The sequence below is a fragment of the Camelus dromedarius genome, chromosome 29 (genome assembly GCF_036321535.1).
Source record: "Camelus dromedarius isolate mCamDro1 chromosome 29, mCamDro1.pat, whole genome shotgun sequence".
Classification (NCBI taxonomy): Eukaryota; Metazoa; Chordata; class Mammalia; order Artiodactyla; family Camelidae; genus Camelus; species Camelus dromedarius.
Window position 1 is genome coordinate 21,439,391 of NC_087464.1, and position 16,003 is coordinate 21,455,393.

Here is a 16,003-nt window from a genome sequence, read left to right on the forward strand (position 1 = left end):
AACCTCCTTTATAAAGCCATTGTTACTGTGGAATAATGAAAAGCACGTTGTATTTGAAATTTAATACAATTTCTAAAAGCTGGCTTCACCTCTAATTCATGGGGTACTTTTGAGCAGATTGTTTATCTGATGTCCTTGGATTTGATTGCAAGGAAAATAAGAACTCTTAACATTTAGCACTGAAATTGTATTTACGTGTAATAGTAATCAATACTTAACCTGATTTGGTTTAAGAAGAGGAACTACTAAGTTTCAAAAGTTTTGTGTTTTGTATAAAAGGAGAATTAGAGAACATTTTAGGAACTACTCACTAGAAGTAGCCAAACTATCTTATGTTGAAAAATCATCTAAGAATTTCATAGAGCTAATTCCAAAGACATTGAGCTTAGACTACTTTAGTTGCCAGCTATTGATATAATTTTAGAGGTTTTCAGGCTCTGAAGCTTGATGTTTAAATTCAAACTTCATAATGAAGATCTGTGTCTCTGTTTTGACCTGATAAAAGGTGTTTGAGTTCCATAGTCTTGGTTTTAAAACATTTTTCTGTTTTGGAATTAATTCAGGTTATTACCTTTTTTCTTCTTAATTTGGAAAAATTTAAATCTAAAACATACTTCTTTGAATGCCTTAGAACTAAAGTAGTTGTAGGTTTGCTTTGTTTTGTGAGTCTGGAAGTAAACTAATTCTTAACATTGTCCAGTTGGAATGACTTTTTTGGGGTAGAGAATTTTTTAATAGTTTCATGTAGTTTAACTTGGGTGGCATAAACTGCTTTCTCATATTAAATCTTTTTTGTGGGTCCAGTGTACAATAAAGTAGACATTATACTCAAAGATTTTTACGTACTTTTTTTTCCCTCATGAGATAATGTAAAGAAAGGACAGCAGTGTTTAGGGAAATCTAGAAAGGTGGGATGGACTTTGGAGTTGTCAGATTAGGATAGGTGAAAAGAAGATATTCTAGACAACTAAAGTAATGTAGTGAAAAAAGCTGAGAACAACCCTAAGTATGGTGTGTTTGGGTGTTTCAGTGGCTCTCCTTCTGGGAAGAAGATTGATGTGTTGGAATCTTAGAAAGCAAGTTTGGCTAGGAAAGGCAGGTGGCTAAGTCTTGAATTAGAGACAAACATGTTTATATTTGGTGTGATTGTTGATAAGAAGGCCTTAGGAAGAGAATAGTGTGCTGAGAATACTGTTTTATAAAGATGATGATGATGAATTCTCTTCTGTGGTGATTAATACTCAAGTAGAGAAATTTTGTGGATATGAACGTGGCTGAGGTTGAAGGAGGAGATACAGGCTAAGGGCATTTGTGAGAACTCAGAACAAATGTAGAGAGGAAGATCGTAGCTGAAAGGTGCAAACCAGGAGAAGGGAGCTCCATGAAGCATGAAGTCATATACAAGGTCTGAATAAGAAAGGAATATAATAAGGGTTGAAGAGATAGCAGTCCAAGAAAAAGACCATGGAGTCTGGGTGGAAGTGATTTAAATTAACCTGGTCTAGAAATCACGGTGAAATTAGTCTGCTTGATAAAGTGGAGATAGTAAGTATAAACTGCCTCTTTAGAGATTTTGATGATTAAGCTAAAGTAGAAGTAAGGTAATAAACAGTAGGATTTTTAAAAATTCTGCATAGATTTGTATATGTGCAAGAGCAAGTGATAAAGGAAGGGAGAGAAGAGAATGATGTGGTGACTAAAGACATTAGCCTGGGGACATTATTCAAATTCTTCTTCTAACTTTTTTCCTAATTATAAAAATCAATAGGTGCTCACTACAGAAAACCCCAGGAAAAGCACTAAATGTCTCTAGAGATAACTATTAATATTTCAGTATATGTCCTTCTAGTCTCACTTTTTCTGTGCTTATTTTGGCATAGTTAAGATTCTGCATATTCAATTTTGTATTCTGTGTTTTTCATTTCATTATTGATACAGAAGAAACCATTATGTTGTTTTGGCATTTTAATGGTCTTCTGATATTCCACTGAACTGAGTTAACTTCTGGTATTTTGCACATGAAGATTTTGTTTGTTTTTGTGGTTATAAAGTTGAAATAGACATCTTGATGCCTAAATCTGTGTTCACATTTTAGACTAGTTTCTTGGAATAGATTTCTAGAATTTGAGTTAAGGTTCTTGGTACCTCATGCTAAACTGTTTCAAAAGTTCCTCTTAATATGAGATTTAAAATTTAAGATGGCTTATTTGGTAATAGTTAGGACTTTGTAAAGCTGTTAAATATGCTTTACTTAGATTCTAGCTTTTAAAATACAGGATATAAAAGGAATTGAATGTGAAGCCTTTTCCCCCCTCCCCGTGGAATACATATAGTCTCTCTTCTCTGTTGTCTATCGAGTGAGGAATAATTTAACTTCTGGCACAAGCTTGAATAAGTGAGTATTTTTATCTTTTGTAGGATATAGAAGACTTGGATCACTATGAGATGAAGGAGGAAGAGCCTATTAATGGAAAAAAGTCAGAGGATGAAGGAATTGAAAAAGAAAATTTGGCAATATTAGAGAAAATTAGGAAGACTCAAAGGCAAGACCACCTAAATGTAAGCGTGTGAATATCTGGAACCTGGACTTTTGTGGTTAAGTAATTGCAGTTAACTCTTGAGCAGTGCAAAGGTTAGGGGTGCTGACCCCCGCACAGCCAGAAATCCATGTGTAACTTTACGGGCAGCCCGCCGTGTCTGCAGTTCCACATCATTCAACTGACTGCAGCTCGTGTAATACGTGTTTACTGAAAAAAATTCTTATGTAAGTAGATCCATGCAGTTCAGACCCATGTTGTTCCAGAGCAAACTGTACAGGGATAATATAAATATAGGGCAATTCAGTAAGTTACCAATCTCAGCCACCCCACTCCATCCCTGCCTTGGTTGTGGATTCATCCATATATTTTGTTGCCCTAGTTTTAATTTTTTTTCCCTAACATTTCTCGTCTATTGATAGCCCCTTTCTACCCTGTTCATCTGAATTCATTTACTCTCCAGCCTGTTTGTGCTCTTTTCTCTGCTTACCCGTCTCTTCTGGGATCTATAAATTAAATTCAGTCTCTCCTACAAAGTATAATTCAAATTCTTCTCCATGAAGCTGCCATCTGGTTTGTCCTGCCCTTACCAAGCCAAAGTAATTCTTTCTTTTGACTTAACATCTCTCTTGTGTGAAGCAGCATGGTGACACACAGAGTTGTGTGGCTTCAGTTTCCTCAACTCAGTAATATGGACATTATTACCTTTTAGATGATTCTTACAAAAAAAAAATGAGAATGATGTATATAAAATGCCCAGATAGAGTAGGGAAACGTCAAATGAAAGTCTAGCTGTCTCTCAACGCACCTCTTACTTGCTGCCTGTGTTAGAGCTGTTCATCAACCCCGTGACACCTGAGGGCCAGTTCTTTTGTCTTGAGCACAGGTTCTAAAACATAGGGAATGAATTGTTATGCAAGGAGATGCCAAGTGTTGTAAACAAGATTACCCTCTCTCCTTAAATATTTCTTACTTGATTAATTTAATTTGCAAATCTTTCTTTAGAACAAAGACATTTAGCCAAGCCCTTATTTTGATTATTTTTTTTTTAAAAAAAGCTTGTGGTATCTAAATTAAAGATACTTACTGTATTTTCTATATTTTGTGATTGCTTCCAGTTTGTGTGTTATAGTCAAACAAACTACAAATTATTTAGCACTATCACATGATATACACTAAGCTAAGTAGTTTAAACTTTATGTACCTACCCATTTAATCTTCGTAACCACTGTGTGAAATATTCACCTTTTCTATAGATGTGAAATTGGGGTTTTAACTCATCAAGCAATATAGCGACGATCACACAGCTAGGAAGTAATATCTTTTGTAAATCTGATTCTCTAACCTACCTGAAAGTGTTGTGCAGCTTTTAAAGGTGCAACATTTAAAATTTTACATGATCCGTTTTTTTAAATTCAGAAGATACTCTAAATGTTTTTGTCTTATGATATATAGTTCTATTCATATTCAGTCTTAGGGTAAGATACTGGTGCATTTCCATCTTTAGAGAAGTCTCAACACTGAAAAGAACTGAAACCAGTTGCATGTGTGCAGGTGCAGACATGTTGTTTCTCGATTTTTTTTTAACAGATATTTAATTTACTTTGTGGGTGTTTTGGGGTTATTTTTTTTGTTTGTATTGTGGGGGTAATTAGGTTTGTTTATTTATTTAGTTATTTTAATGAAGGTATTGGGGATTGAACCCATGACCTTGTGCATGCTAAGCATGTGTTCTAACCACTGAGCTGTACCCTCCCCCATCAATTTTTTAATATGTAAACTAGATTGTTAGTTTAACATTCTTGCTTGTAGTCTGATTAATGAAACTATTTTAGTTGATATCATGGTGAGGGTCTTCTAGTATATTCAGAAATCCATGGGGCCACTACACATCTATTAGAATGGCCAAAATCTGGAACACTGACAACACCAAATGTTGGTGAGGATGTGGAGCAACAAGAAACTTTCCTAATTGCTGATGGGAATGCAAACTAGTGCAGCCACCACAGAAGACAGTCTGGCAGATTCTCACAAAACTAAGTGTATTCTTATCGTACGATCTAGCAGTCGCACTCCTTGGTATCTGCCCAGATGAACTGAAAACTTATGTCCACACAAAAACCTGCATGTGGAGGTTTATAGCAGCTTTGTTCATAATTGCCAAGACTTGGAAGCAACCAAGATATCCTTCAGTAGTTAAATGGGTAAATAAACTGTAGTACATCCAGGCAATGTAATATTATTCCCGACTGAAAAAAAATAAGTAATGAGCTGTCAAATCATGGGGAGACATGGAGAACCTTAAATCCATATTACTAGGTGAAAGAAGCCAACCTGAAAAGGCTACAGATTGTGTTTTCAACTAAATGACATTCTGGAAAAGGCAAAACCATAGAGACAGTAAGAAGATCCATGGTTGCCAGAGATTTTGGGGGTGGGGTGGAATGAATAGGTGGAGCACAGAAGGTTTTTAGGGCAGTGAAGATACTCTGTATGATGCTATAATGGGTGGATACGTGTCATTATACATTTGTCCAAATCCATAGAATGTACAGCACCAAAAGTGAACCTTAAGGTATCTTAGGGACTTTAGGTGATAATGATGTGTCAAAATAGGTTCATCAGTGTAAGAAATGTTCCCTCTGAGGGATGTTGATAATGAGGGAGACTGTGCATTGTAGGGGGCAGTTATATGAGAAATCTCTGTACCTCCCTTTCAGTTTTGCTGTGAACCTAAAACTGCCTTCCCTTCAAATAAAATCGTAAAAAAAAAAAGTCAGTGATTTTTTTTTTAAATTGATAGAATTTGAAAAGACATACTGAGTTTTGGGCTATTTCAGGGGCTATAGTAATCTGGACATAGGTTAGACTTTTTTTTCAGATGTTAAGAAATGGTAAATGAACCAGACTTGCCCTAAATTTATATTCCTGTTGAAACTCATGATCCTTGATTTGATTGAACTTAATTTTTCTGACTTCTTAAAATGTTGAGTGGTGATCCATTTTTACAATCTCATTGTGGACATTTATTTCAGGTTCAAATACCTTTAAGTCTTTAGATATTTGAATCAGTAGATCCTGGTAAAACAGCAAATTTTATGTTTCAGGGTGCAGTGTCTGGGTCTGTACAAGCTTCAGATAGACTTATGAAAGAGCTCAGGGACATATACAGATCACAGAGTTATAAAGCAGGTAAGGATCTCTGGATCTCTGCTGTCTGTTGTCCTTATGCCCTTTTCAATTTTCAGATAGTAACTTCATTTCTCATAGTATAACTGGGAAGACACACATGTTTAATTTTATTTTAGAAATATGGAACACAAATTTAATAAAGTTATCAAAAGATGGGGTAAAAACAGGATAAGTTTAATGTTTGGATTTTTAAAAATTATTTCTATGGGTATATCATAATTTTTTGTTTTGTTGCTGACAGGGATTAACTCTTATGATTTTTATATTCTGAGAAAAGTACAAGAAATATCTGCTTTGAAAAGTAAATAAATGAATATATTTTATTGTATGAAAGAACTGTTGCCAAGTTGATTTTTATAATTTCTTTCCTTTTTTTTTTTGAAAACAACATAATCAGCTCTTATTGTAGAGGTGGTTACAGTATTGCTTTTAAAATAGGTTTTAAAAAATTTTATAGTTTGACTTGAGTGTTTTTTCTCACCTAGTAAGACTTAAATATTGTGAAACTTCTCTCATTGAAGTAAAATTCCCTTATGTTGTTGCAGAGAGTCTAACAGTATTGAACAAGGGAAAGAGCCAAACTTTAGTTTATTTGAAAAGGTAGCATTGTGATCCAGCATTATGATTCAGAATTTTTCAGAATGATCAAATCTAAATCATTAGCACTTACTTAAAAACAGGAAAGCAAAACAAGCAAGAAAACCCTTCTTTTTAGAGTTCAAGATAAGCCAAACTTAGAAGTTTCAGTGCTCTGACAGTTTTTCTTATGAGAAGTCTAAAAGTTTATGTGTAGAATCCTAATAAATCCTAATAAAGTTAAATATTTGAATACTGGTTTATCTTTAAGGTTAAATCATCACCTGTTTATTATAGCATTATTTGTAGTAGCAGAAAATAACTAACCAGATATAGGGTGAAATTATGGTTGATTCATAAAATAAATTAATACAGAGTTATTTCAAAGATTGACAGTAGATACTTATATACTGAGTTGGAAAGATGCTCCCAAAAGTGGAAGAAAGATTATAAAACTATCTGTAGACAGTGTCTATTTTTATAGAAATGTTTGTATACCCATAGGAGAAAAGTCTTAAATACATATGATTTGCATAATCTTTTTTCCCTCTCATCCACAGTTAATGGTAAACAGTTTCTCAACCCAAGGAGTCCTCTTCAATGATGGTTTTAATTATCTCTGTTAAGGGCACAAGATACTTGGCTCCAGCACCAAAATACTTACAGCATGGCTTAGTTGTTCTGTGTTTTAATAGCAAAATTTCTAACTTTTGTTGGCTATTTAGTGTCTATATTTACACCAGAGCAATAGTTTTAAGATCAAATGAAGAGTGACTAACATGCCCTATACTTTTACAGGGATTTATTCAGTGGAACTCATAAATGACAGTTTGTATGACTGGCATGTTAAACTGCAGAAGTAAGTGCTTTTTGTGCTATCCCACTCTTCTTAATCATAGACGATCACAGTGGAGATTTTTTTTTCTCCCTTAATTTGATATCTTTTTATTATGGCTTTTACTTAGAACTTTAGACCCTGTTTCTATAGAAATAGTTCTTAGATTGTTAAAATGAGCTGTTTCTTAGGCTTAATAAGTAAAATGAGAAAAAGGACCATTTGTGGGAGAAAGTATTTCATGGAGTTAGTGAGACAATTGGGAATTATACAGACAAAGTGTATTTAATAACTAGATGAGATTGACTAATAACCAGTTTATATTTGAAATAAGGAATTTGAGTAGGACGTGAATATATATATATATGTCATATATATATATGACAGTTGTAGACAAATACAGATTTTGTTAGTGATTTCACTTTTTCTGGTCTTGTCCATGGTAAATTTCTCTCCTTCAACCCCTTGTCTAATAATACAGTTTTAGAGAAGCAGATTAATTTTTTTTTGAGTTCTTGAGAAAATTATGTACATATGACCCTTTCCTTTAGAATGACTGCTAACTTTGAATCCCCTAAGGAGAATAGATTTAGAATACTGTGGTTTCTTTTTGGGCATTTAATCCCAAGGAGTTGGAGGCCAGAGTGATTTGTTTTTTCAGGAACCGTAGAGCAGCTTTAGACCTTCTCTGTTTGGGACTTACCCTGGGGCTCTGTTTTAGCTGTTGGACTGGTTCATTCTTGAGGTTAGTGAGAAAAAAATCTGACTTTTTGTTTGAACTATTTTTTGTTTTGTAATTCTTAGGGTCGATCCTGATAGTCCTTTGCACAGTGATCTTCAGATCTTAAAAGAAAAAGAAGGCATAGAATATATTTTGCTTAACTTCTCTTTTAAGGTAAGAAAATTGTAAGGAGACTCCATATGCTTCTAATGGGAACATCCATTTGTATAACTGCTTTGGGAAACAGTTTGGTATCACTTGGAAAAGTAGAAGATACTCCTCTATCCTGTGGTCCAGGAATTCTCCTAGGTATATAACCTGCAAGAAATGAGTGCTTAGCTGTACCAGGAGACAAACACAGGAATGTTCAAAGCAGCATTGTTTATCACAGCCGCAGATAAAAATAATCCAAGTGTCTGTTCCAGCAGAATGGAGAACTGTGTGTATTCATAAAATAGAATAGAGCTGTGTGCAACAAGATAGATGAATCTTGAACATAATGTTGAGCAAAAGAAACCAGACCCCAAAACATGGTTTGTATGATTTCATTTATTTAGCACTCAAAATTAGGTAAGACTAAATTATATTGTTTAAGGCATGCATTCTCATACTGGAGTCAGTATTCCCCCCCTTGGGGGGGGTGAAAATTGGTCCTTGGGGTGAAAAAAAAAAAACCTTAGATATTACTGTAGCTATAGCCCTTCAAGAGGCTACAGTACATAGTGTGTCTGTGGTGTTAAAATTTTGTGGGGGAGCAGGGCAGGGAGGAATTAAGGAAAAATAATTCTATAAAGGCTACTAAGCGGGCAGAAATGAAAAGAAGGCTGGGAAAAACTGAGTTATGGATTCACGCTTCCGCAGTAGAACTTCAAGAGAAACAAAGATAATGATTACCATAAAGTTGAGGATAGTGAGTAAATCTAGTTGAGAGAGAAGGGGTTGTGAGCTGAAAGGGACACCTGGGGGCTTCTTGAATCCTGGTTGTTGTCTGTTTCTTGACCAGGGTGGTGGTTACATGGACAGTGTTTCACAATAATGTGTAATGGTGTACCTTAATGTTTTATGCACTTCTCTGCATTTATGTTATAATGTGTAACAATTTTTTTGAAAGATGCTAAAAAATAAAGATCAAAGAAGAATAGTAATGGAGTTTAGATAAAATGTATTGATTTAATATGGAATTTTGATAAATGTAGTGGTTTTAAATCTTTGAAAAAACTGGGAAGTGTTTCTAAGGGGTTATAGTTTAATTATTTGGAGCTTTTTAAAATCTGTTCTTTGAAATTGAGAAAAAAATTTGTGTAACAATTGTGTTGCAGATACACATTTTTTTTTTTCCCATTTCAGTTAGGTAGACTTCAGTGCCTTGGGTACTATAGAAGGCTTGAGGACATGGAGGCATCTGAAATAGAACCTCTGTTCTTTGCGTCTGTAGTCTTTCTGGGGAGAGATCTGTGATGAAAGCTGTAGGGACTTGGAGATCATGAAGAAGAGTCTCGGGTCTTACCTTTATGCAGTAAGAAGCCGGCAGGGGTGTGATTGATCTGTTAGGCTTTCTGTTTTATTAAAAAGAAAAAACAATTACTATGCCCTCAGTTTCAGAGTAGGGTTTGGATAGGCTAGAGTAGATTTCTGGGAAACTAGCTGGGGGACTTTGATCTTAATTGGGTAAAGAGTAATGAAGGTTGGTGGTAGTAGAGATAGTTGAGAGTAGATGGATAGGAGATTTTTTAAAGGAAGAAAACAGAAGACATGAAAGAATACTTGTATATTTGTAAAAAGGAGTAATTTTCTGAATGCTTCTTACTTAGCTTTTGTGTGTATATATTCTTGTTTGGGCTTTTATCTTCATTTATGATCAGACTTTCTTCAAATAGCCTTAATGTCAAATCCTATTCTCCTGTAGTTTTGTTATTGTAGAAATTATTGGGATTATCATTCTAGACAGGGCATCTGGTATATATTTACTAAAGTTGTTAATGACTGCATTTTTACTGATTCATATGGTGGGGAAAAAAACCTAGGAAGTTATCTTTTTTTAAAATATACATGCAAAATAGTTTTAACCTGCAATCTAAACATATTAAATCATATGCCCTTGTGTATCTCTGAAGTCCGCTGTGGGCCCTTTCCCTCTAAGCTCCCCCTTTAGAGATGTCTTTAAGGGAATATGAAATCTTGACCAGGAAACTGAAAGACTTGTGACTGAAGATAGTGTTTTTATAATATTTTCCTACTCTAGATAGAACTTCAGGGAGGGGATGATCTAGGAGGTAAATGGCTAAAATTCTGTTGGATCTGATACCGTGGTTCCTGGTATCAGAAATTCTGAAGGGTCTTTTCTAGGGTTAGAGTATTTCTTAAGAGCCCTAGGAAGAATGTGACTGCCTTGAGCTGACTGGCCTTGTGAAGAGGACCTTAAACTGTATTGGGATTCACAGACTTTGGAGGATAGGAAATATGACTCAGAAAGAAGGATTTACAGAAGGAGCATGAATAGTATTTAGGGCCTCAGATGCCCACAGTGACAACTTGAGGGTCCTGAAGAGTAAGAAAATGGAGCTTGAGATACAGCATAGCATAAGGATGGGAAAGAGGGTAGGGCAGGAGGGAATGGAACGTGTTAGATTTGTCAGCAACTTGGTAAATGTCTTATGCTATGCTTTTAGGGAAGTAATGGTCTGGCTTTTCAGGTTACATTTGAAATACTGAGTTGAATTCTGAGATAGTGCTGTAAGGAGGGTTTATTAGACAAATTTGGGTTCATTTAGAGAATAGTAGCAAGGATTGGAAAGATTCCACACCGTGTCTTAAAATAGCTGGTGAAATTGTGGATTTAGAGAGGAGAACATGGTGGTTCATGATAGCTTGTCTTCAACTATTTGAAGGGCTGTGTCTGTGGAAGCATTAGTTTGATTCTGTTTTTGATGATGATAAAGCATGACATTAGAACTAGTAAGTCAAACTGTAAAAAGATGATTTTCAACTCAAAATAAGGAAGTGATTTGTAACTATTTAGAGCCATCCAGCGATGCAGTCTTTCAAAAATAGAATGTTCCTCATCATTAAGAATAGCTTGGAAGGCCAAGATGTTGATTTGGAAATCAGATAATTTTATGAGATCCTTGTAAACCCTGAGATTCTTAGTTTCTGAGTTACTATTCTAAAATAACTCACATTTCTATTTTAACAGCCATCTTCAACCTCTCCCCCACAGCTGAATACCTTTTTATTTCTGTAAAATCTTGATAACTGAGTTCCAAGGTACAGAGTTAATGGAATAGAATCCCTGGGTTAGGATGTAGAGTAATTACTTTGAAGGATTGCTTAAAACAAAGGTAGTTCTCACTGCCATATAATCAATTAAAAGAGGCTTTGTAGTCATTCATTTCAGATCACATATTTAAAGATCTAAAATACAGGAGGCTAAATGAAGTTGTACTTTACCAACCTTTCCATCTATGCCTTCCTTTTCTATTAAATTTGTAGATAAAAGGTGAGCTACTTACTTGTAAATATAATAACCGTCATTGAACTGGTGTCTTGTGTGGGTAGATTTCTGCTTTTTCTACCTTGGGGTAGATATCTAGGATTATCTGTTTCAGCCATCAGAAGTGTGCTTTTTCTCTCCCTCTCCTATTAGGACTGAGTTTTCATAGTTTATATGATCCTCAGAATCTTATTTGAGGATGGGTAGAGATAGGGAGTTGAAGTACTAGAATTATGCTGGTTATTCTTCCAGTTAAAACTATATTTTTGTGTTCCTTAGCAGTAACTGGATGAAACAAATGTCTGTTTAGCTCTCTTACCTGCAAATAGGTTTTTTAAGAGGCGTTCGTTGTTTCCTAATCCCCATTTACCTGAGCGTGGAAGTCGGAAGTTCTCTTGCACCTCCTGACCTGTCTTCCTTGGAGGCCGTGCCGCTTCCCTTCCCTGCTGTGTGGGAGAGTGAGGGGCAGCCTTCTTGGCCTCCTTGCTGCCAAGCGACTGACTTCTAACACTCTTGGCCCCCTCAGCTGCCATCTTTACTTCAGTTCATTAAGAGAAATGGTTCTTGTTCTTCTGGAAACCTCAATTTCCAGGACTGAGAATTTAAAGAGAATTGTGCCTGGTAGCCTGAGAGTTAGATGAGGTTCTTTTCTCTCCTCTTCGCTTCAAGTTTTTGTCAAGTCTGAAGATCTTTTTCAGATTAATTGGAGCAACTATCTATTTGCACTTAATGTTTTTATTGCTATTTGGGATTAAATCTACCATCTCATAAGTACTTTCTACTTGTCCTTCTTGCTCCGTGCTGTTTTTCTCATTCTTGTGGATTTTTTTTAATGACTGCAGTTTCCCACCTCTCTTAGCCTGGTACTTACACATTCCCTTACTCTTCCTTCTACCTTACAGCTACAGTACGTATCCTTCACTTGTCTGCGTCTAATAGAAATTTGGTAATCTGTATTTTTCTTTTTCCTTGTCAGTGCAAAGACCTTGGAACATTTGCTCCCTGCCAAATATGTGCTGTTGTTGTCGTGCACTTTAGTTCTATATTTATCTAAAGCCTTATCAATCATTATTATATAATTAGTCAGTGTCTATTTAGATCTCTGTGCGTATTTGCTCTTTTCATGGTCTTTGTTCTCTGGGTTTCTCCTGGGGGTCTTCTTTCTCTTGCCTGAAGAAAGTCCTTTATTGTTTCCTTTAGTGTGAGTGTGATTATAGGAAACCATCTTTATTTTGGCCTCACTTTTGGAAAATATTTTCATTGGGTATAGATTTTTAGGTTGGAAATGCCTTTTAGCACCTCAAAGATATCATCCCCTTAGCGTAGCTTCCACTGTTTCTCCTGAAGTATTTATAGTGCCCCCATCGTGTAAAGTCTCTAATCAGTTCTGGAAAATTCTCAGGCATTATCTCTTCAAATATTGCTTCCGTCCCATTCTCTCTTCTTCTGGGCCACTACAAGTACGAGTAGCCTTTTCAGTACATTCCCTTATGTGTTGTTATCTGCATTTTCTACCTTTCTTTGTCCTGACCTATTTTTTGAGTATACTGAATTTCTCTTCTGCTAAGTCTCCACTGTGGCTAACCTCATCCATTAAGTTATTAATTTCAGTTAGTGTATTTCTTAGTTTCAGAATTTCTATGTAGTTCATCTTTATAATTTTAGTTCTCTGCCAGAGTTTTTAATCTTGTCTTTTCTTGCACATACTCAGCACAGTTATTTTAAACTCTGTCGGATTAACTCTAGTATCTTGGTCCAGTGTGGTTTTGTGTCTCTAGTTTGCTTCTCGTTTTCTGATTATGTCATCTTTACATTTTGTATAACCGATTATTTTTGGTGATAGACATTATATATGAAAAATTAGAGAGCGAATTTGAAGCCTTGTGTGCTGCTCTTCCACAGAGAGGGTTTACATTTGCTCCTCTCAGGTGCTTGGGCGCTGGCAACTCAGGATCACTGAAGGCAGAGAGGCATTGAGATGATGCAAAGGTGGATTTCATTCCCTGTTAGGGCGGTTTGTGGTTTGTCTTCAGGATCTCGACCTAAAGTGTGGGAGATTTTTAAAGGCCTCGCTTGTTGTACCCTGAGCTCCAATTTTTATCTCCCAAGCTCTGTTAGTCTCAGTTCTACTCAGCCTCTTAGCTTCTTATCTTCTTTTTCTGTAACTGAAAGAAAACCCAAAGGGAAAAAAAGGGCCCACTCTCTGGGGTTCCCTTTCTCTTCCTGATCTTAGCGCTATAATTGTGCATCTTGTCTATCTTTTCTGGTTCTCAGCCAGAGGATTGGTCCAAATTACCAGTCTTACCATTTTTGGAACAGTTCCTTTATATAGTTCTGTTGGAAGTGGAACTCCATATATTTCATAAGTTTACCAATACACTGTTCTATTTGGGCCTGATTTACTTTGGTTTCCATTTCATTTTAAATTTTACTTTTTTTTTACATTTTTTACTTTATGACCCTCATTTATTAGATAATGTACGTATTCTTTATAGACTATTTTAAAATCTTCTAAATAATACAATATTAAGGATGTTCTTAAAATTAAACTTGCTTATTTGTTTTTAGGATAACTTTCCATTTGATCCTCCATTTGTTCGAGTGGTGTTACCTGTTCTCTCAGGAGGGTAAGTTTAAGTGATGATTTTCTTTGATAGTCTGCATCAGAATCGTTTGGAGGGCTGGTTAAATGCTAGGAGGCCTAGAATGCTATGAGGCTTTGTTTACCTCAGTAAGGTAAATGTTCAGTAGGTTTCTGGTTCAGTAGGTCTGGGGTGGAGCCTGAGAATTTGCATTTCTAAGATGGTCTCAGGTGAAGCTGATGTTCCAGTCTGGGACCCACAGTTTGAGAATCATTGCTATAAACTATCATGTGTATAGGTAGCATTTTTAATGACACCTGCTTGTATATACTTCACTATAAAGAAGTCAGATGTTCTTCAAGTATAAAATGTGATCAAGGGCTTAGAGAAAGTTAGGATTAGAGAGTGATTCCCACATGCCTATGATCCTAGGAATGATCACAGGAAATCTTATTGGCCTTTGGAGCTGGCCATTTAATTCCTGGTAAAGGTGGTTGTCTCTGTTTGGTAGAAACAAACGGTAATTGTCATGCATTTTTATTGAAGCTTGTATTGCTTTTTTATGATTAGAAGTCATTGAAGGATGGGAAGAAGATCAGAATTTGTACATAGGTTAGTTTTGAAATGTTCTGTAAACCTTCAAAGTAGAGCAGTTAAACTGATTTGAGAATTCTGCTAAGCTCAGCTGACCAGTTCCACTTTGTGACACAATCATATTATGGTGCTTAAAGTCTGAAAACATCCAATCCACTTAATCGTCTCTATGGTTGATACAGTAACAGTTTCATTTAGATTTTAAAAAATATAGGTGGCTATAAATAAGGAAAATATGTAGAAACTTTTTGTTAATTCAGGATAAATATACAAAAATATTTTTATCAGGTCATTTTGAAATTTGATATAAACTTGACTAGCATAGGTTTTTCACATTTTGTTGTGAGAAATCCTGACAATTTTGAGAATTTATGATCTTAGTAGTTTACTACTTTGTTGTGGAGACAAACACATGTAATTTTGAATAGTGTAACTTTCAGTTTTAAAATCTGTTACATAATTTCTCTTTATTGATTCCTTTTACCAAATGAGGTTATTTTCCTGTTATTGTGACTTACCCAAGTGAATCTTCTAATTTCTAATAAAGTGTTCTTCCTATTATACCCAAAGCGAGCAACATAAAAGATTAAAAGTATTAAGTACTCAAATGACTGTCAAACTTGAAGTATGGATTTAAGTTCTCTGAGCTTAAAGGAGCAGGGAATTGCCTCTGGCAACAGTGACCTGGGAAGACTTTGCCCAGTAGGTTGGGTCTCAGCTGGGCCTTGCAGTGTGGAATGGGGTTTGGTCAACTAGTGGAGGTTGAAGGAAAGTTGTCTACAGAGGTGAAAAGTGTACACAATTGCATAGTTAGGAAAGAGAATGATGCATTCAGAGTATACATAAGGAGGGGTAGAATTCATATAGAAGAATTGTAAGAAATGGTGTTGACAGTATCTTATAGAGGAGCATGGATTGGTGAGCATATTATTACCCATGGGTAATGAATTTATCTTTCTTTAACTGGTTCAGGAACAGGGAAATAACAGTGAGGAGAATGTTTTAGAAAGATAAATCTAGTGACAGTAGAAGAGGCCACAGGACAAAGTGTACTCACAAAGCCTGGAAGAACGCAAGGCTAGTTAAGAGCTGATGCCATCTGCCTTAGAGTCAGGCGATGATGACCTAAATTGATACAGCAGTATTGGGAGTGGAAGGATGAATGAAAGGTGAATGCTAACTTGTGGCAGAATCAAAATGACTTGGTCTTCACAGTCAACTGTTAGGTGAGGAGGAAGAATTACTGGCTGATGTGAGAAGAACTGAAGAATGTGATGCCTGATAAAACAGAGCTTGCGATCTTGGAATCAGGCTAAAGCCTGAACACTGTGACCCTGGACAGATTTTTAAGCAATTTTTTTTTCCAGATACTTTATATTCCGCATCTCATAGCTACAGCCCTATTTCTGTTTCTTGTCATAGCCAAAGGTTTTAAAATAACAGCTTTATTGTGATACAAGTCACATACGATAAAAC

At 35.7% G+C, this 16,003-nt stretch overlaps 1 protein-coding gene across 3 annotated transcripts in view; it reads left to right on the forward strand.

The window, feature by feature from the left end:
• Positions 1-16,003, forward strand: part of UBE2Q2 (ubiquitin conjugating enzyme E2 Q2) — a 54,144-nt gene that overhangs the window by 23,002 nt on the left and 15,139 nt on the right. For 2 of the 3 annotated variants that reach the window (XM_064480672.1, XM_031440749.2), the window contains exons 5-9: positions 2,419-2,559; positions 5,645-5,729; positions 7,104-7,164; positions 7,945-8,035; positions 13,920-13,978. In XM_064480672.1, coding sequence (XP_064336742.1) covers positions 2,419-2,559; positions 5,645-5,729; positions 7,104-7,164; positions 7,945-8,035; positions 13,920-13,978 — 437 coding nt within the window. The remainder of the gene's footprint in view (positions 1-2,418; positions 2,560-5,644; positions 5,730-7,103; positions 7,165-7,944; positions 8,036-13,919; positions 13,979-16,003) is intronic. The other variant, XM_064480673.1, reaches the window with a different exon arrangement.